Source organism: Lipotes vexillifer, unplaced genomic scaffold (assembly GCF_000442215.2).
Source record: "Lipotes vexillifer unplaced genomic scaffold, Lipotes_vexillifer_v1.1 scaffold11, whole genome shotgun sequence".
Taxonomy (NCBI): domain Eukaryota; kingdom Metazoa; phylum Chordata; class Mammalia; order Artiodactyla; family Lipotidae; genus Lipotes; species Lipotes vexillifer.
The window spans coordinates 368,409-388,003 of NW_006780364.1; the positions used below are offsets into that span (position 1 = coordinate 368,409).

At 40.4% G+C, this 19,595-nt stretch overlaps 1 protein-coding gene across 1 annotated transcript in view; it reads right to left on the reverse strand.

The window, feature by feature from the left end:
• Window positions 1-19,595, reverse strand: part of TENM1 (teneurin transmembrane protein 1) — a 193,159-nt gene that overhangs the window by 141,109 nt on the left and 32,455 nt on the right. Inside the window, exons 5-7 of the mRNA XM_007453447.1 lie at window positions 19,286-19,405; window positions 12,547-12,808; window positions 1,818-2,085 (exon numbers count right to left, since the gene is read on the reverse strand). Coding sequence (XP_007453509.1) covers window positions 1,818-2,085; window positions 12,547-12,808; window positions 19,286-19,405 — 650 coding nt within the window. The remainder of the gene's footprint in view (window positions 1-1,817; window positions 2,086-12,546; window positions 12,809-19,285; window positions 19,406-19,595) is intronic.

Here is a 19,595-nt window from a genome sequence, read left to right on the forward strand (position 1 = left end):
TAATAGATGGAAAAACTGTGGCATTTGGAGATTAAGTAATTTACCCAGTGTTGCATAGCTGCTAGTAAGTAGAGAAGGGATGATGTGAACTCAGGGAGGGAGTCTGGCTCCAGAGTTGTTCTCTTCATCACTACACTCACTGGACTAGGGATTGGGCAGGACTCCACAGGCTGGCCAGCGACCTCATTGATAGTTAGCCTAACGGTAGAGCTCTGCCTTCGGATGTTCTCTACTGCATGGTGATTGGCTGACAAAACCCAATATTGTAAGAGAGATCTGAATGCAAGATACAGAGCAAGACACCAGATCATGGAGTTGGTAAGAGCTGAGAGAAAAAGAGGGTAGTTAGTACCACAGGAGAAGTGATGAGCTCCGTCATCACTATGGCTGGGTCACCATGGTGGGAAGCAGTGGACTCTTGCTGCAGAGGGGACAACTAGAGCTGTTGCTCAGCTGATAGAGCAGAGGCTGATCTTCTAGGACTACAATGTATCCCGAGCCAGGCTGTAATTTGATGAGGCCCACCTTTGAGGCTGCTGATGCCTTTTCTTGTTCTTTCCTTACTTTCCCCTGTGTCGTTACAATAATTCCTCACTAACTGAGGAAATCTGAACCACTCCATGGTCCTTGCATTCTAATAAAGCCCAACAGAGATGAGTTGATTATTTAAATATATGAGGGTCTCTTGGGCAAAGAAGAGTCACCAGTCTTTTTTTTAATTCCCCTCCCTATGCTTCCCTCTGGAAAGAAAGAGAGGAAATCGACACACTGTAGTCTAAGAAATATAGGTCAGTTATATGCGAATTATACCACGATAGACACTTCCAAGGGAGAATATGAAAAGATCTCCTCTGGAGAACTTTAAAAATAGTCTTCTCATCTGTCCAAGGGTGGTTTCCATGAGCTACTGCCTGAAGGCACAAGAGTCAATGGCTCCCAACCGTGGTTCCGAAGACCTGCCAGGTCTCTTAGGAAGTTTTCACTGTCTTGTACAGACTGAGAGAAATAAAGACATCGGTGTCTCTCTGCCTATCTGTCTGTCTCTCTGAGCATCAGTATTAGATTGTTTACTACCATTTCTTAAGACAGACTATTCCTTTTTTTGATGCTAAGGTATTCCTCCTTGATGAAATTATGGTACTGGTAGGCAACAGTAGATTGTAGGGGCTTTTTTTTTTTCCTCTAAAAAATATTCTTACTTGGCAAAATAAAAAGTTGGCAAATCTGTCTCAGTCTCATTTTTAAAAAATGCCGTTTGTCTGAAGGAATTAAATATCTGAAGATCACAGACCCCCAAGGACCTCTTAAGGTCCCCGCTATTTGTAAGATTCTAGGTTTTAAAGTCAAAAGGACTAGGAAGGCAGGATGACTTTTTATTTAACCTACCACAGTAACAAGTTAATGGAGTCTAACTATCCTAGACATAAAAGATAGTACGTGGAGATGCCTGTAAGTTAAAATTTTGTATTTTCTAAGTGGAAATGACAGTCTAAATGCCAAATATGAAAACATGACCTGAAGAACGCCACACCAAAGGTCACAGTTAGAAGGCAACACTCAGCTCTGGAGACAGTTACAAGTCAGATATTGTGTGATTCCACTGGTATGCAGCCATCATGAAAGAGGAACTAAAATCGTTTTGAAGCAAAAATGTGTCAAAAGGGAACTCTAAACAGGCCCAAAGGGAGTGTTTAAATGAAAAAGTGCCTTAGATCCCTCAAATAGAAGAAAACCCGTAATTATTCCAAATACGAATTAATATGCAGCTAGTTTTGTGAACACAACACTGCTATTTACACAGAATTATTTCAACATACCCAAAGCCTCTGCCAGGCCCCAAACCTTCTGTCCATAGATGTCGGTCTTGTTCCAAGCAAATGTGTAGACAAGATTAATTGCAGCGGGAAACCACTTCTGTGTGAGTCGCCCTTCCACAGCTACTGTGAGGTGTACTTTTATCATGCCCACGGGAATGGCTGAATGTGTTAAAAGGATCCGTAGCAGGGTTTTATACCCGGGGGTGCGGCTGCTTAGGTAACTCAGCCTCACAAAGCTGGAAGGAATGGGGATCTCCTCCTGTACAACCTGAAAGAAAAAAAAGTCACATTGGCTCTTATCAGTGGTCACAGGTAGGCAAGGATAATGCATGCTTTTGTCTTAGAAACATGCCAAAGGAGAGAGCTTTAAGGGATTATGGATGTCAAGGCGTTTGGTCTAGAATCTTTGCGAGGCTCCATGACCATAGGTTTCGAATTTTGCACCAGATCTGCATGCGGACAAGACGTTCAGCCTATCCTGAGGATTGCTCTCCTTTTTCTTCCTGCCAGGAGAGACTGTGAAAATAACAATTTTGGTTTTTCAACAATGTTCCAAAAAATTGCTTTGTAGGAGTTGGAGATCACACTGCTGAATGTCAAGGATTTCAGTGCTATGGGTTCCATCAAACGTTTTCTTCTCATATATTCAGACACAAAAGCTTGTTCGATGTGTTAAGTTATATATCACAAACCACTGTTGTAGCTCTTATTCAGGTTAGGCTCTCTAAGAGGAAGGACTCTGGAAGCAGGCCCAGCACGTGATATTTTATGACAGAGATTATGGTGTCCCTAGAACTAATCTTTCCTGAAGCCATCAAACTTGCCTTCTTTGGAGCTTTGCAATGACCCCGAGGGCCAACTTTTTAATCAAATTTTGCTTGCATATTTCTCTGTGTTTGGATGTATCAATAGCTAGCAACAAGTTTTTCCAAGCTGGCACCTGTGACTGAGAAGCAAATAACTCCCATTAACTCCTCTGCAAATCTTTTACAAACGTTGGTCCCAGAGTGAAAATAACTCTTGGCTTCCTTAATTAATTACTATTACTTATTTGTTTATTAGCATGGATGGAGTTAACCAAAAGTGGTCACTAAAACTACATCTTGTATCCTGTGACTTTCAACTTTCCAAATACAGCTGAAGAAAGAGCCCATCCTATTTAACACATTTAAGGGGACATGGATAGTGTGGATATTTTTGTGCCCTTATTCATTTTTATCTTAGAACCTTGTCCCTTCTTCCTTTTCCAAACTGGTGCACATAGTAGAACTGATTGTTAAACACACTCTATCTCATATAGTCCAGGATTTCTAGTCATTCTTTTCTTTCTGAGGGCATAAATCCCTTTTGTCTATTCTTTGCCCAGTGTTTCTTCCTCTACATTAGCTACTTTTGTGTGTGTGTCTGTTACGCGGGCCTCTCACTGCTGTGGCCTCTCCCGCTGCGGAGCACAGGCTCCGGACGCGCAGGCTCAGCGGCCATGGCTCACGGGCCCTGCCGCTCCGCGGTATGTGGGATCTTCCCGGACCGGGGCACGAACCCGTGTCCCCTGCATCGGCAGGCGGACTCTCAACCACTGCGCCACCAGGGAGGCCCTACATTAGCTATTTGATACCAAAGCTGTCCACTGGCTCTATCTTCTTAGATGCTGGCAGAAGTACAATAGTGAAGGATAGCATGACACTCACCACTGTGGTATTTCATTTCCCTAAGGAATCATGCAATCCTAGAGCAGTTTGAAAACTTGTATTGAAAGAGACCCATGCTTCCTAATATCTGTGAAAGGACTGGTGTACCCACCCAAGGTACTCATTAAATACTACCTAGTTTTTTCTTCCTTTCTTCAGGAAAACAATAGAAAAGACAGGAGTGGCAACTCTCCAGACTCCTTTTTGTGGAGAGTACTATTTTTTGTGAGCCTTTCTCAAGTGGTATCCTCTGGGCACTGCTAACAGCTGGTGGGGATGTTGTGATGGAAGAAAAAACCAATTCAGTCTTTGACTGTTCATTTACCTCTTCTTGAGTATACTTGAATACTGTGCGCCACCAAGGCCCTACATTAGCTATTTGATACCAAAGCTGTCCACTGGCTCTATCTTCTTAGATGCTGGCAGAAGTACAATAGTGAAGGATAGCATGACACTCACCACTGTGGTATTTCATTTCCCTAAGGAATCATGCAATCCTAGAGCAGTTTGAAAACTTGTATTGAAAGAGACCCATGCTTCCTAATATCTGTGAAAGGACTGGTGTACCCACCCAAGGTACTCATTAAATACTACCTAGTTTTTTCTTCCTTTCTTCAGGAAAACAATAGAAAAGACAGGAGTGGCAACTCTCCAGACTCCTTTTTGTGGAGAGTACTATTTTTTGTGAGCCTTTCTCAAGTGGTATCCTCTGGGCACTGCTAACAGCTGGTGGGGATGTTGTGATGGAAGAAAAAACCAATTCAGTCTTTGACTGTTCATTTACCTCTTCTTGAGTATACTTGAATACTGAATCTGTCTGATTTATGAGTCCATTTTTGTGGACATTAAACTATCATTAAAATATTAAAATTAAAGTACCATTAAAATGTTTCTATAACATAGTGAGAAAATTGTACTATGGATATCTGAATGACTTAGAATTGAAATGAAAATACTGAATGATCAATAAAGAAAAATCCTCAGGCTGCCACTTCTGGGCTGCGCCCTAGCCCAGCAGCTCAGGTGCGGTTGCACCCTCATGGACAGTGGAGGCGGCAGAGAGCTGGAGCCCGCCTTGCAGTGCGTGGCCACGTAGAGGCCGGGCGAGTCCGGGCACTGGGACCCGGCCCAGGCTCGGCGAGCAGCTCTGTGCACGGCAGGGGTCATGGTATACTGAAAAAGCACTTACTCAAGAGAAATCTCGGGGGAGCTGGAAACTATCAAATTACTGAGGCCACACAGGGGTCTGAAAAGATAGAGTTTTACAGGAGGAGCTTCAGGATGCTGGAAGAGAAAGACGTGGAGATCACCTTCCTCACTACAAATACATCAGAAATACATCTACCTGTGGAACAACTCCTACAGAACACCTACTGAACGCTGGCAGAAGACCTCAGACCTCCCAAAAGGCAAGAAACTCCCCACGCACCTGGGCAGGGCAAAAGAAAACAGAAAAAACAGAGACAAAAGAATAGGGACGGGACCTGCACCAGAGGGAGGGAGCTGTGAAGGAGGAAAGGTTTCCACACACTAGGAAGCCCCTTCGCGGGGGGAGACTGCAGGTGGCGGAGGGGGGAAGCTTCGGAGCCACAAAGGAGAGCGCAGCAACAGGGGTGCGGAGGGCAAAGCGGGGAGATTCCCGCACAGAGGATTGGTGCCGACCGGCACTCAACCACCCGAGAGGCTTGTCTGCTGCCCCGCCGGGGCGGACGGGGCTGGGAGCTGAGGCTCGGGCTTCGGACGGCTAGCCGGGAGGGAGTCCGGGAAAAAGTCTGGAGCTGCCGAAGAGGCGAGAGACTTTTTCTTGCCTCTTTGTTTCCTGGTGCGCGAGGAGAGGGGATTAAGAGCGCAGCTTAAAGGAGCTCCAGAGACGGGCGCGAGCTGCGACTATCAGTGTGGACCCCACAGATGGGGATGAGACGCTAAGGTTGCTGCTGCCGCCACCAAGAAGCCTGTGTGCAAACACAGGTCACTCTCCACACCTGCCCTCCCGGGAGCCTGTGCAGCCCGCCACTGCCAGGGTCCCGGGATCCAGGGACAGCTTCCCCGGGAGAACACACGGCGCGCCTCAAGCTGGAGCAACGTCACGCCGGCCTCTGCCGCCGCAGGCTCGCCCCACATCCGTACCCCTCCCTCCCCCGGGCCTGAGGGAGCAGAGCCCCCGAATCAGCTGCTCCTTTAACTCCGTCCTGTCTGAGCAAAGAACAGATGCCCTCAGGCGACCTACACACAGAGGTGGGTCCAAATCAAAAGCTGAATCCCGGGAGCTGTGCGAACAAAGAAGAGAAAGGGAAATCTCTCCCAGCAGCCTCAGTAGCAGCAGACTAAATCTCCACAATCAACTTGATGTACCCTGCATCTGTGGAATACCTGAATAGACAACGAATCACCCCAAATTGAGGGGGTGGACTTTGGGAGCAAAGATATATATATATATATATTTTCCCTTTTTCTCTTTTTGTGAGTGTGTATGTGTATGCTCCTCTGTGTGATTTTGTCTGTATAGCGTTGCTTTCACCATTTGTCCTAGGGTTCTGTCTGTCCGTTTTTTTTTTTGTTTGTTTTTTGTTTTTTTGCTTTTTTTAGTATAGTTTTTAGCGCTTGTTATCACTGGTGGATTTTTTTTTTGGTTTGGTTGCTCTCTTCTTTCTTTCTTTTTTTTTTATTACTTAAAATTTTTTTTAATAATTATTTTTTATTTTAATAACTTTATTTTTTACTTTATTTTATTTTATTCTTTCTTTCTCTTCCTTTCTTCCTTCCCTCCCTCCCTCCCTCTCTCTCTCTCTCTCTCCCTTTCTTTCTTTCTTTTTCTCCCTTTTATTCTGAGGCATGTGGATAACAGGCTCTTGGTGCTCCAGCCAGGCATCAGGGCTGTGCCTCTGAGGTGGGAGAGCCAACCTCAGGACACTGGTCCACAAGAGACCTCCCAGCTCCAAGTAATATCCAATGGCGAAAATCTCCCAGAGATCTCCATCTCAACACCAAGATCTAGCTCCACTCAACAACCAGAAAGCTACACTGCTGGACACCCTATGCCAAACAACTAGCAAGACAGGAACACAACCCCACCCATTAGTAGAGAGGCTGGCTAAAATCATAATAAGGTCACAGACACCCCAAAACACCCCGCCAGACGTAAACCTGCCCGCCAGAAAGAAAAATCCAGCCACATCCACCAGAACACAGGCACGAGTCCCCTCCACCAGGAAGCCTACACAACCCGCTGAACGAACCATAGCCACTGGGGGCAGACACCAAGAAGAATGGGAACTACGAACCTGAAGCCTGCGAAAATGAGGCCCCAAACACAGTAAATTAAGCAAAATGAGAAGACAGAGAGACACACAGCAGATGAAGGAGCAAGGTAAAAACCCAGCAGACCTAACAAATGAAGAGGAAATAGGCAGTCTACCTGAGAAAGTATTCAGAGTAATGATAGTAAAGATGATCCAAAATCTTGGAAATAGAGCAGAGAAAATACAAGAAACGTTTACCAAGGACCTAGAAGAACTAAAGAACAAACAAACAATGATGAACAACACAATAAATGAAATTAAAAATCCTCTAGAAGGGATCAATAGCAGAAAAACTGAGGCAGAAGAATGGATGAGTGACCTGGAGGATAAAATAGTGGAAATAACTACTGCAGAGCGGAATAAAGAAAAAAGAATGAAAAGAATTGAGGACAGTCTCAGAGACCTCAGGACAATATTAAACGCACCAGCATTCGAATTATAGGGGTGCCAGAAGAAGGAGAGAAAAAGAAAATATTTGAAAATATTTGAAGAGATTATAGTTGAAAAGTTCCCTAATATGGGAAAGGAAATAGTTAACCAAGTCCAGGAAGCACGGAGAGTCCCATACAGGAGAAATCCAAGGAGAAACACACCAAGACACATACTAATCAAACTATCAAAAATTAAATACAAAGAAAAAATTTTAAAAGCAGCAAGGGAAAAACAACAAATAACACACAACGGAATCCCCATAAGGTTAACAGCTGATCTTTCAGAAGAAACTCTGCAAGCCAGAAAGGAGTGGAAGGACATATTTAAAGTGATGAAGGAGAAAAACCTACAACCAAGATTACTCTACCCAGCAAGGATCTCATTAAGATTTGATGGAGAAATTAAAATCTTTACAGACAGCAAAAGCTAAGAGAATTCAGCGCCACCAAACCAGCTTTACAACAAATGCTAAAGGAACTTCTCAAGGCAGGAAACACAAGAGAATGAAAAGACCTATAATATCAAACCCAAAACAATTAAGAAAATGGTAATAGGAACATGCATATCGATAATTACTTTAAATGTAAATGGATTAAATGCTCCAACCAAAACACATGGACTGGCTGAATGGATACAAAAACAAGACCTGTATATATGCTGTCTACAAGAGCCCCACTTCAGACCTAGGGACACATACAGACTGAAAGTAAGGGCATGGGAAAAGATCTTCCATGCAAATGGAAATCAAAAGAAAGCTGGAGTAGCAATTCTCATATCAGACAAAACAGACTTTAAAATAAAGATTACAAGAGACAAAGAAGGACACTACATAATGATCAAGGGATCAATCCAAGAACAAGATATAACAACTGTAAATATTTATGCACTCAACATAGGAGCGTCTCAATACATAAGGCAAATACTAACAGCCATAAAATGGGAAATCGACAGTAACACAAACATAGTAGGGGACTTTAACACCTCACTTTCACCAATGGACAGATCATCCAAAATGAAAATAAATAAGGAAACACAAGCTTCAAATGATACATTAAACAAGATGGACTTAATTTATAGGACATTGCATCTGAAAACAACAGAATACACTTTCTTCTCAAGTGCTCATGGAACATTCTCCAGGATACATCACATCTTGGGTCACAAATCAAGCCTCTGTAAATTTAAGAAAACTGAAATCGTATCAAGTACCTTTTCTGACCAATTACAGGAAAAAAATCTGTGAAAAATACAAACACATGGAGGCTAAACAATACACTACTTAATAACCAAGAGATCACTGAAGAAATCAAAGAGGAAATCAAAATATACCTAGAAACAAATGACAATGAAAACACGATGACCCCAAACCTATGGGATGCAGCAAAAGCAGTTCTAAGAGAGAAGTTTACAGCAATACAATCGTACCTTAAGAAACAAGAAACATCTCAAATAAACAACCTAATCTTACACCTAAAGCAGTTAGAGAAATAAGAACAAAAAAAGCCCAAAGTTAGCAGAAGGAAAGAAATCATAAAGATCAGAAATAAATGAAAAAGGAATGAAGGAAAAGATAGCAAAGATCAATAAAACTAAAAGCTGGTTCTTTGAGAAGATAAACAAAATTGATAAACCATCAGCCAGACTCATCAAGAGAATAAGGGAGAAGACTCTAATCAATAGAATCAGAAATGAAAAAGGAGAAGGAACAGCTGACACTGCAGAGATACACAGGATCATGAGAGATTACTACAGGCAACCACATGCCAATACAATGGACAACCTGGAAGAAATGGACAAATTCTTAGAAATGCACAACCTACCAAGACTGAATCAGGAAGAAATAGAAAATATGAACAGACAAATCACAAGCACTGAAATTGAAACTGTGATTAAAAATCTTCCAACAAACAAAAGCCCAGGACCAGATGGCTTCACAGGCGAATTCTATCAAACATTTAGGGAAGAGCTAACACCTATCCTTCTCAAACTCTTCCAAAATATAGCAGGGGGAGGAACACTCCCAGACTCATTCTACGAGGCCACCACCACCCTGATACCAAAACCAGACAAAGATGTCACAAGGAAAGAAAACTACGGGCCAATATCACTGATGAACATAGATGCAAAAATCCTCAACAAAATACTAGCAAACAGAATCCAACAGCACATTAAAAGGATCATGTACCATGATCAAGTGGGGTTTATCCCAGGAATGCAAGGATTCCTCAATATACGCAAATCAATCAACGTGATACACCATATTAACAAATTGAAGGAGAAAAACCATATGATCATCTCAATAGATGCAGAGAAAGCTTTTGACAAAATTCCACACCCATTTATGATAAAACCCCTCCAGAAAGTAGGCATAGAGGGAACTTTCCTCAACATGATAAAGGTCATATATGACAAACCCACAGCCTACATTGTCCTCAATCGTGAAAAACAGAAACCATTTCCACTAAGATCAGGAACAAGACAAGGTTGCCCACTCTCACCACTATTGTTCAACATAGTCTTGGAAGTTTTAGCCACAGCAATCAGAGAAGAAAAAGAAATAAAAAGAATCCAAATCGGAAAAGAAGAAGGAAAGCTGTCACTGTTTGCAGATGACATGATACTATACATAGAGAATCCTAAAGATGCTACCAGAAAACTGCTAGAGCTAATCAATGAATTTGGTAAAGTAGCAGGATACAAAATTAATGCACAGAAATCTCTGGCATTCCTATACACTAATGATGAGCAATCTGAAAGTGAAATTAAGAAAACACTCCCATTTACCATTACAACAAAAGAATAAAATATCTAGGAATAAACCTACCTAAGGAGACAAAAGACCTGTATGCAGAAAATTATAAGATACTGATGACAGAAATTAAAGATGATAGCAATAGACGGGGAGATATAGCATGTTCCTGGATTGGAAGAATTAACATTGTGAAAATGACTACACTACTGAAAGCAATCTACAGATTCAATGCAATCCCTATCCCACTACCACTGGCGTTTTTTCACAGAACTGAAACAAAATATTTCACAATTCGTATGGAAACACAAAAGACCCCGAATTGCCAAAGCAATCTTGGGAACGAAAAATGGAGCTGGAGGAATCAGGCTCCCTGACTTCACACTATACTACAAAGCAACAGTAATTAAGACAGTATGGTACTGGCACAAAAACAGAAATATAGATCTATGGAACAGGATAGAAAGCCCAGAGATAAACCCACGCACATATAGTCCCCTTATCTTTGATAAAGGAGGCAAGAATATACAGTGGAGAAAAGGCAGCCTCTTCAATAAGCGATGCTGGGAAAACTGGACAGCTACATGTAGAAGAATGAAATTAGAACACTCCCCAACACCATGCACAAAAATAAACTCAAAATAGATTAAAGACCTAAGTGTAAGGCCAGACACTATCAAACTCTTAGAGGAAAACATAGGCAGAACACTCTATCAGATAAATCACAGCAAGATCCTTTTTGACCCACCTCCTAGAGAAATGGAAATAAAAACAAAAATAAACAAATGGGACCTAATGCAACTTAAAAGCTTTTGCACAGCAAAGGATACCATAAACAAGACGAAAGGACAACCCTCAGATTGGGAGGAAATACTTGCCAATGAAGCAACTAACAAAGGATTAATCTCCAAAATTTGCCAGCAGCTCATGGAGCTCAATATCAAAAATAAAAAAACAACCCCATCCAAAAATGGGCAGAAGACCTAAACAGACATTCCTCCAAAGAAGATATACAGATTGCCAACAAACACATGAAAGAATGCTCAACATCATTAATCATTAGAGAAAAGCAAATCAAATCTACAACAAGATATCATCTCACAGCAGTCAAAATGGCCATCATCAAAAAATCTACAAACAATAAATACTGGAGAGGTTGTGGAGAAAAGGGAACCCTCTTGCACTGTTGGTGGGAATGTAAATTGATACAGCCAGTATGGAGAACAGTATGGAGGGTCCTTAAAAAACTAAAAATAGAACCAGCATATGACTCAGCAATCCCACTACTGGGCATATACTCCAAGAAAACCATAATTCATAATGATTCATGTACCAAAATGTTCATTGCAGCTCTATTTACAATAGCCAGGACATGGAAGCAACCTAAGTGTCCATCAACAGATGAATGGAGAAAGAAGATGTGGCACATATATACAATGGAATATTACTCAGCCATAAAAAAAACGAATTTGAGTTATTTGTAGTGAGGTGGATGGACCTAGAGACTGTCATACAGAGTAAAGTACGTCAGAAAGAGAAAAACAAATACCATATGCTAACACACATATATGGAATCTAAAAAAAAAAAAAATGGTCATGAAGAACCTAGGGGCAAGACAGGAGTAAAGACCGAGACCTGTTAGAGAATGGCCTTGAGGATTCGGGGAGGGGGAAGTGTAAGCTGGAACAAAGTGAGAGAGTGGCATGGACATATATACACTACGAAATGTAAAATAGATAGCTAGTGGGAAGCAGCCGCATAGCACAGGGAGATCAGCTCGGTGCTTTGTGACCACCTAGAGGGGTGGGATAGGGAAGGTGAGAGGGAGGGAGACGCAAGAGGGAAGAGATATGGGAACATATGTATATGTATAACTGATTCACTTTGTTATAAAGCAGAAAGTTACACACCATTGTAAAGCAATTATACCCCAATAAAGATGTTAAAAAATATATTAAATAGTTATATTCACTTAAAAAAAAAAAAAAGAAAAACGCTCAGGAATCCTACTATATGAAGTTTCAAAAATGTCTTCCTCTGACTATAAAGCTTGAACGCTTAGAAAGCAGTTTCAGAGAAAATGCATAGGCTTGACAGCTACCTTTACTAAACACAGCTAAACAAGAGGAGTTGTCATGACTTCTAAGAACAATGACAGCGGACGCAAATTTGACAGTGGAAGAAAACTAGATTTCTTAAGGAGCTTTAATTTCAGAACCACAAATGGTCCCACCTCATTGATTATACTGTTATCACTATTGAGCCAGCAAGCTTTGTTCTTTTGAACACAGTGTTCATCAGGTGAAGGTTTGGGGTCTAATCCTCATGACAGCTAGTTCATCTTGCTTTGCTCCATGGCCAGAGATAGCACCTTATAACCCCGGCCAATCACCTTGCAAATGTGTGCCAGAGAGATTACATTTGAAGGCTTCTCTTGGAAAATGAAGGGCAGCACATTTTAGGGCTGGCAGGAGTACCAGGAAAAGGAACCTAGCCATTATACACTGTTGAGCACGCCATGGATACTATGATTTTATACTTTCAAGGTCAATGTACCCACCTGCAGCTCAGGAACAATAGTTCCCCTCTCTGGACAGGACCCTCCAAATGATGTGAGTGGTGAAGGAAGCACAATAGGGTTTGGGCTGATAAAGTTGGAGATATCGCAGGATGGTGGGTCTGATACAACTCTCTGCATGGTCACTTTCTCCACCACAATAAACTGATTCCAAGGCAACCAGAGCGTCCTCTTCTCAGGTAGGAAAGGTGACCGATCAAAGATTAAGACGACAGAGATACCACCAACAGCTACGAGGTCAAAGCTGAGAAGGAAAAACAGAAGATAGTTTCAACCAAATGAACAACTAAAATAAAATTAAAGTTTAAAAAACAGGTAATTTCAGTGCTCTTTCCTTCTTTTGGGATGCAACTATATCCATTTGTATTCTCTATTTTATTCCTTCTATTCCATCTAACTAAATATTCATTCCATGGAGCGTTCTTTTCACTATCCAGTAGACTTGGTGAGAAAAAATTCCACATCACCAGTTGATATTCACCTAGGATTTATAAATCAATTTTAATGCTATCTTAAACAAAATCACTGCGTGTATTTCTGCAAAGCCAAATCTGACATCACTGCTCCTCCCTGTGCTAGAGAGAACTGAAAGATGGCCATTGAACATTAAGCAACATCTGTAATATGCTGCATTATTCATCTTAAAAAAAATTCCTATAATGTATCTCAATAAAAGTAAGGAGCCGAAACAAGGTTAAATACCTTGTTCACAGTCACAACCATAGTGTCAGAAACCTGATCAAAGGTTGGAGATGGCATTTGGAGAGAGATACCAGCTGAGGAAATTTGTTCAGTGAAATTTTCTTGAACAATACCACGCTTGAACCCTCCATATCTGGCTGCTCCCTTTGGCGCCTGATTCTACTTGAACTCTAGATTTAGGATTTCTGGTTCGCTCTAGAATGCCTCTTCGTTTCCTGTTGTAAGGAAGTCTGTAATGGACCCTGTCCATCTCCACTGGCAACTCCTTCCATATCTCTGACTAAACAAGACTACCTCTTCTGTAAGTCTGTCTCTTGATGTGGTCTCTGAAATGACTCTTCAGCTGGAGCATAATAGACTCAGATTTCAGTTCATTCTGCACTAGATGGCTCTACCTTCCTGCTCTTTTAAGTACAATGATGTCTTTGAGATAATGTACTTGAAAGCATTCAAAAAGCATAAAATACTATGTATACAAGATAATGATAAATTATCATTATATAAGGAGCAATGGATGCTCCTTAGTATTCAAAGCAACTTAAATCCACAGGAGAGAGATGTAAGCAATTCTGTGTTAAAAAAAAAAAAAAAGAACTTTCTTAAAACACTTTTCAATGGTAAAATGCTCTGATAGTGAATCAGACTTAATTATGGATATCTCACCACTCCCTTCATATGACATTTATTATATTTATTATAGTATTACCAATTGTGTCCTGTTGCAGAAATCTTTCATGTAAAGATAAGTGGACAGTAACAAAGGATAGCTAATACTGTATTTTTTATTGTTGCTTTTTCAGTCAAGTAGCTGTAATATTAAGGCAGTTTCCAAAAAGAGGATTTGAAGAACTGCATTAGCTTTAGAAAATAATTCAGGTTTGAAGTAAAAAAAGAAAACCCCAAACAGCTTATGGTTTAAGACAGAGAGGCTGAATTCATGATAATACAGGAGGAGTTTAAGGCAAGCGTAGTGGGGGAAACTCCTACATTGCTTGTCAAGAGACCTTTTCTCTGGTTCACATTCTACACTGATTCAACTGTGTCCTTGGGCAAGTTTATTTGCTTCACCCAAACCTCAGCTCTTGAGTCCTTAAAACTGAACTGCTTATTTATTTGAAAACAAAAACAAATGCAAACACGAAAACAAAATAAACTACCCCAACAAGAACATATGTACCTGGGAATTGTTCTCTACTTCTAGAAAGATTAAGCAGACAGGCCAGGCTTCTTGTTTTGTAGAAAGAATGTGATTTTGGCTTCATACACACCTGGGTTCAAATCTCAAAATTCAAGCTTTGCCATGTTAACTTTGTGTCTTTGGGCTAATTATTTAACCTTCGTGAACTTCAGTTTCCTCATTAGTAAAATGGGGCTAATATGGTCTATCACTCAGCTACTACCATAAGTGAGTAAATAAGATAAAGACTTAAGAACCAAGCATATAGTAGGGACTCAACAAATGTTAACTTTCTTCTCAAATCAGATCCATTGCCCTATTAAATTTACAGATGTCTTCTCTTGTAGTTCAAATGAACTCTAGGCCAGTTTTTGATTATCTCCATAAGCAGATACTGAGTTTTAAGTTCTCCTGGGAACTTCCCCTAAGCGTCCTGTGTTGGGTTCGTTTTACGTGTCAACTTTGTTGGGCTACAGTACCCAGTTATTTAATCGCACACTAATCTAGGTGTTGCTGGGGAGGTATTTTGTAGATGTGGTTAATATCTACAGTTAGCTGAGTTTAAGTAAAGGGGATTACCCTTGATAATGTGGGAGGGCCTCATTCAGTTAGTTGAAAGAGCAAAACTGAAGTTTTGACGGAGCATCTACTCGTTGCCGAGAGATTCCGGTCTGCTAGCTTACCCTGCAGTGTTTGGAGTTGCCAATCCCCACAATCACATAAGCGATTCCTTGAAATCTCTTTCTTTCTCCCTCTCTATATACAGTTAACCCTTGAACAACGTGGGGGTTAGGGTTCCCCCCAAGCACAGCTGAAAATTTGCTTATAACTTTACAGTTGGCCCTCCATATCCACAGTTCCACATCCACGGATTCAACAGACTGAGAATCATGTAGTACTGTAATACATGTTTATTGAAAAAAATCCACACATGGACCCATGCTGTTCAAATCCATGTTGTTCAAGGGCCAACTGTATATATATTATATGTATATATAATATACATTATATATATGTATAATATGTATTATACATATTATAATACATATGCACATATAATATGTATATGTACAATATACATATATAATATATACATATATGTATATACACACATATGCATGCATATGTACATGCATATATGCATACACACACACACACACACACACACACACACACACACACAGAGGTTCTGTTTCTCTGCAGAACCCTGACTGATTTCTCCTCTTCCCACCTACCTGTTATATATAGTAAACACTGTCTGGGTGGCTCATTAATTGCCATGGTGGTGGAAGGTGGATCTGTAGCCAACAATCCATCTAAACTATTGCAATACCCAATAGAATGCTCTCTGGATGATTAATTCCTTTGGGATTTCCCCCACCACAAATGGTCTCCATTGGCAAGAGTCAATAAGAACAGGTTACGAAGTCACGTGAGAGTGAGCATAAAACACCCAAGGGAGAGGGCATATTTGTCTGGAGACTGTTAATCCGTAATAAGTCAGACCCATCCTATTCATAAATGGAAGACTGTTGTAGCTTATGTAAAATGCTTATTTCTGCCTTATGGTATCCATAAATGAACAAACTCTTACCTTGAGGGGAATCAGAGGAAACCCTCTCTTCATCTTCCAAAGTCTTCCGAACAAAGTTCTTGAGACCTTTAATGCTCTCAAGAATCTTCTAAGAATGTCAATGCTTCACCTATTTTGCTTATCATTAGCTGAACTATTAATATGAGCATCTGTTACATGTCTAAGTTGAAGGTGGTAAATCATAGAAGGTAAGAGCAAGATTACTTGGGTTCAACTTTTGGCTCTACCCTTATTAGCTGTGTTAATTTGGGTAAGTTTTCCCGTCTGCCAAATGGGGAGGATGATAATAATGATTCCTATCTCATAAAGTTGTTATGAGGATGAAACAGAATATGTATGAAAATGCAAGGAATACAGTAGATACTCATACATCATCTTTCCTTTAGAATTGTCTTTTTTTTCTTTTCTGCTACTTTGGCCTCTCCCAATCTGCATAACTAATCTCTTCTTACTTTTAGAGGGACCCCGTCTTCCACTCCCATCCTTCCTTCTGCTTTTTATACATCACTTTGGTCTCATGACCTAGACTTTTCCTGGCTCCCTATGGAAAGTTGTCAATGAACTTGTGCAGATGGATGATAATGTGGGTAATTAGTTCTCCAGCCACCATAACATATTTGCATATAACAGGGAGTTTGAAAGAGTCAATAACTTAACCCAAAGCAGTGATACCATTGATGGGAACAAAAGGCACGGTGGCAGAGAGGTGGGATTGGGATTTGGAGACAGAAAGCCAGAACTTTACAGCATTTTGCATATCACACCCTGTCTACTAGGTATCTAAATGCTAACCTCAACCTTTCTATAATCCTTTTGCCCTCAGATATACAGATGGTCCCCAAGTTACAATGGTTTGACTTAGGGTTTTTCAACTTTATGATGGTGCAAAAGCGATAAGTGTTCAGTAGAAACCATACTTTGAATTTTGATCTTTTCCCGGGCTAGCGATATGCGATAGAAACTCTCTTGTGATGCTGGGCAGTGCAGCGGGCCACAGCTCTGTTGGCCACGTGATCACGAGGGTAAATAACTGATATGCTTACAACTCTTCTGTACTCACACAACCAGTCTGTTTTTCACTTTCAGTTCCGTATTCAATCGATTACATGAGATATTCAATACTTTATTACAACAGGCTTCGTGTTACATGATATTGCCCAACTGTAGGCTAATGGAAATGTTCTGAGCACATTTAAGGTAGGTTAGGCTAGGCTATGATGCTTGGTAGGTTAGGTGTATTAAATGCATTTTCTACTTAAAATATTTTCAACTTACGATGGATTTATCGGGATGTAATCTCATCATAAACTGAGGAAGATCTGTAGTTTCTCTATGATATTCTACTTCTGAAATGTACTTAACTCAATCTGAGGTAGCAACCAGCAGAGACATATAAATGGAAACTCTCATCACACTGTCACTTTATGTCTAAGAGATGATAGTGGGACTGTCTGGTTGGTATTTGGGGCATATATTTTGAATGCCTACATCCTCTGTGGAGCCTGAGGGAAGAGTTACTGCCTGAGGGGACTCTGGCTAGTATCTGTCATCTATATAAACCTAGTTCTCACAGTGAGCTCAGTGGGAGGGTCCTGGTATTTTACTTAAGATTAAAAACACAAAAATAACAATAAAAATTGTCCTTCTTTAATGCTTTCTGTAAACTGGAAACAGAAAGTTTATAGACTTTTTAGACATCACATTTCTTTTAGGTTCTTTTGTGAATATCGAATAATTCACTGAAACCTTTGTACACAAGCTAAAAAACCTAAGGCACATCATTTCTCCGTGAGAAGCCAAATGTCCCTGTGGGCATGTTCTATTTAAAGAAATAATCCATTTCTCAATTTCTGGCACATGGTTGAACCTGCTGGCAAGGGAGAGGCCAGTTTTCTGTACCAGCTACTGGTGCATGAACTACCAAAATTCCATCATTCAATCTAATTGAGAAAAAAGTCCATTTGAATTAGTAGAGAGCTCTGATTATAGAATATTTGAAAGGAAATAGTTTTTATTGCATATATATATATATATATATATATATATATATATATATATTCAGACTAGATGCCTCCCAGAGTGTTCTGCTGAGCTTGTTATAATGAATAGACGGCTCATTACTAATTAGCAATATAATTTACATACAAATAATTCATATAATTTCCTAAAATCTTAAAAAGTTTTTCTTAAGTAGGTTTAAACTCTTCCTTATTATCTTCTTTAACTATTTTTTGCAAGCCTTTTCTTGAGAGGCAGTTGAAAAAATAAATTCAGCATAGCCCCAGTTGAACAATTAACAATTCTGAAGTGGCTAGGACTAATAATAACGTCTGATTTTAGGTTCTTGAAATGACATAGTCTCTCACACTGTGATAAAGCTTCAAGGCAATAGGTCTCTTTATATGAGTACTGAAGCGGCTTGTAATCAGTAGGACATTTCAAGGGTAGCCACCTGGAGACTAGGGTACCTCAAAGCCATCATTACAATGTTCCTGAGAATCATAAATAGGTACCTTTAAGCTGGACACATGGGCCTATTGACTCAAATATTCTAAACGAATGTCTACCTGAAGGATGGCAACAAAAATGTTTTTGTGAGCAAATCCTTTTCCAGGAGGAAAAGATTTAACTAGTGGTCTTGCTTTCCAGGTCTCTGAGAACCTGGGGAAGCCCTTAGAGAACAGCTTGGTGGTTGGCGCTTAAGGTTAAATCACTACGGTTATATAGACACCAAGGGAAATTGGTTAAGCTGGCCATGCTTTTCGACCTGTTAGAGCCACTAGTAAAGTACGCAGTCTAGGGAGGACACATTTTTTTTTTCTTTTAATGTCTTAATGTGGTTGAATTGTATACCTTTGGAAGAAACCTTTGGACAACTTTATCTCTGAAATATTTTGAGGCTATCACGGAAAGAACAGCCTAGGTGCTCAATGCTTCATTACCTGCATCATCTCACTGGATTTTGAATCTGGATTTATAAATGATGAAGGCTTAGATGAAGGCTAGACGACTTTCCACATGGCCAGGGTTTCAGGAAGACTTGACAGTAACAGTACAGGGTTGGTTAGAAGCTAAACTTGGTTTGATTTAGATGGGGAATAGAGGAAATAAATAACACCAATGACTTTTTTAGATACAGCTTGAAGGAAGATGGGCTTATAAACACTGTATCACTTGAGCCCTGGTTTGACTCATGGCTAGAAGTCGGTATTTGGCCCACACAATGATCAGAAGCAATACTGACGTACCTTCCATCTTGCCGGCTGATGGTAAACCCATAATCACTGTGGTGCAAGAAACTAACATTCACCCCTACTAGAGGGGTTCCATCTACAGCCATCACTTGGCCTCGAATCACACAAGCACGCCTGCAACACAAGATCAAAGGCAAATATAAAAGCATGCTGAAACTAGATTCTAGAAGCCAAGTTGGAGAAAGTTGGGAAAACACAGTTCAGTATAACAAAGAAAACAATAATTTCACCAACGAGTAGTAACTTCTAATAACATTTTGGTGACAGTATGAATATCTTTTTTTACCAATAAAAATTGGGATTA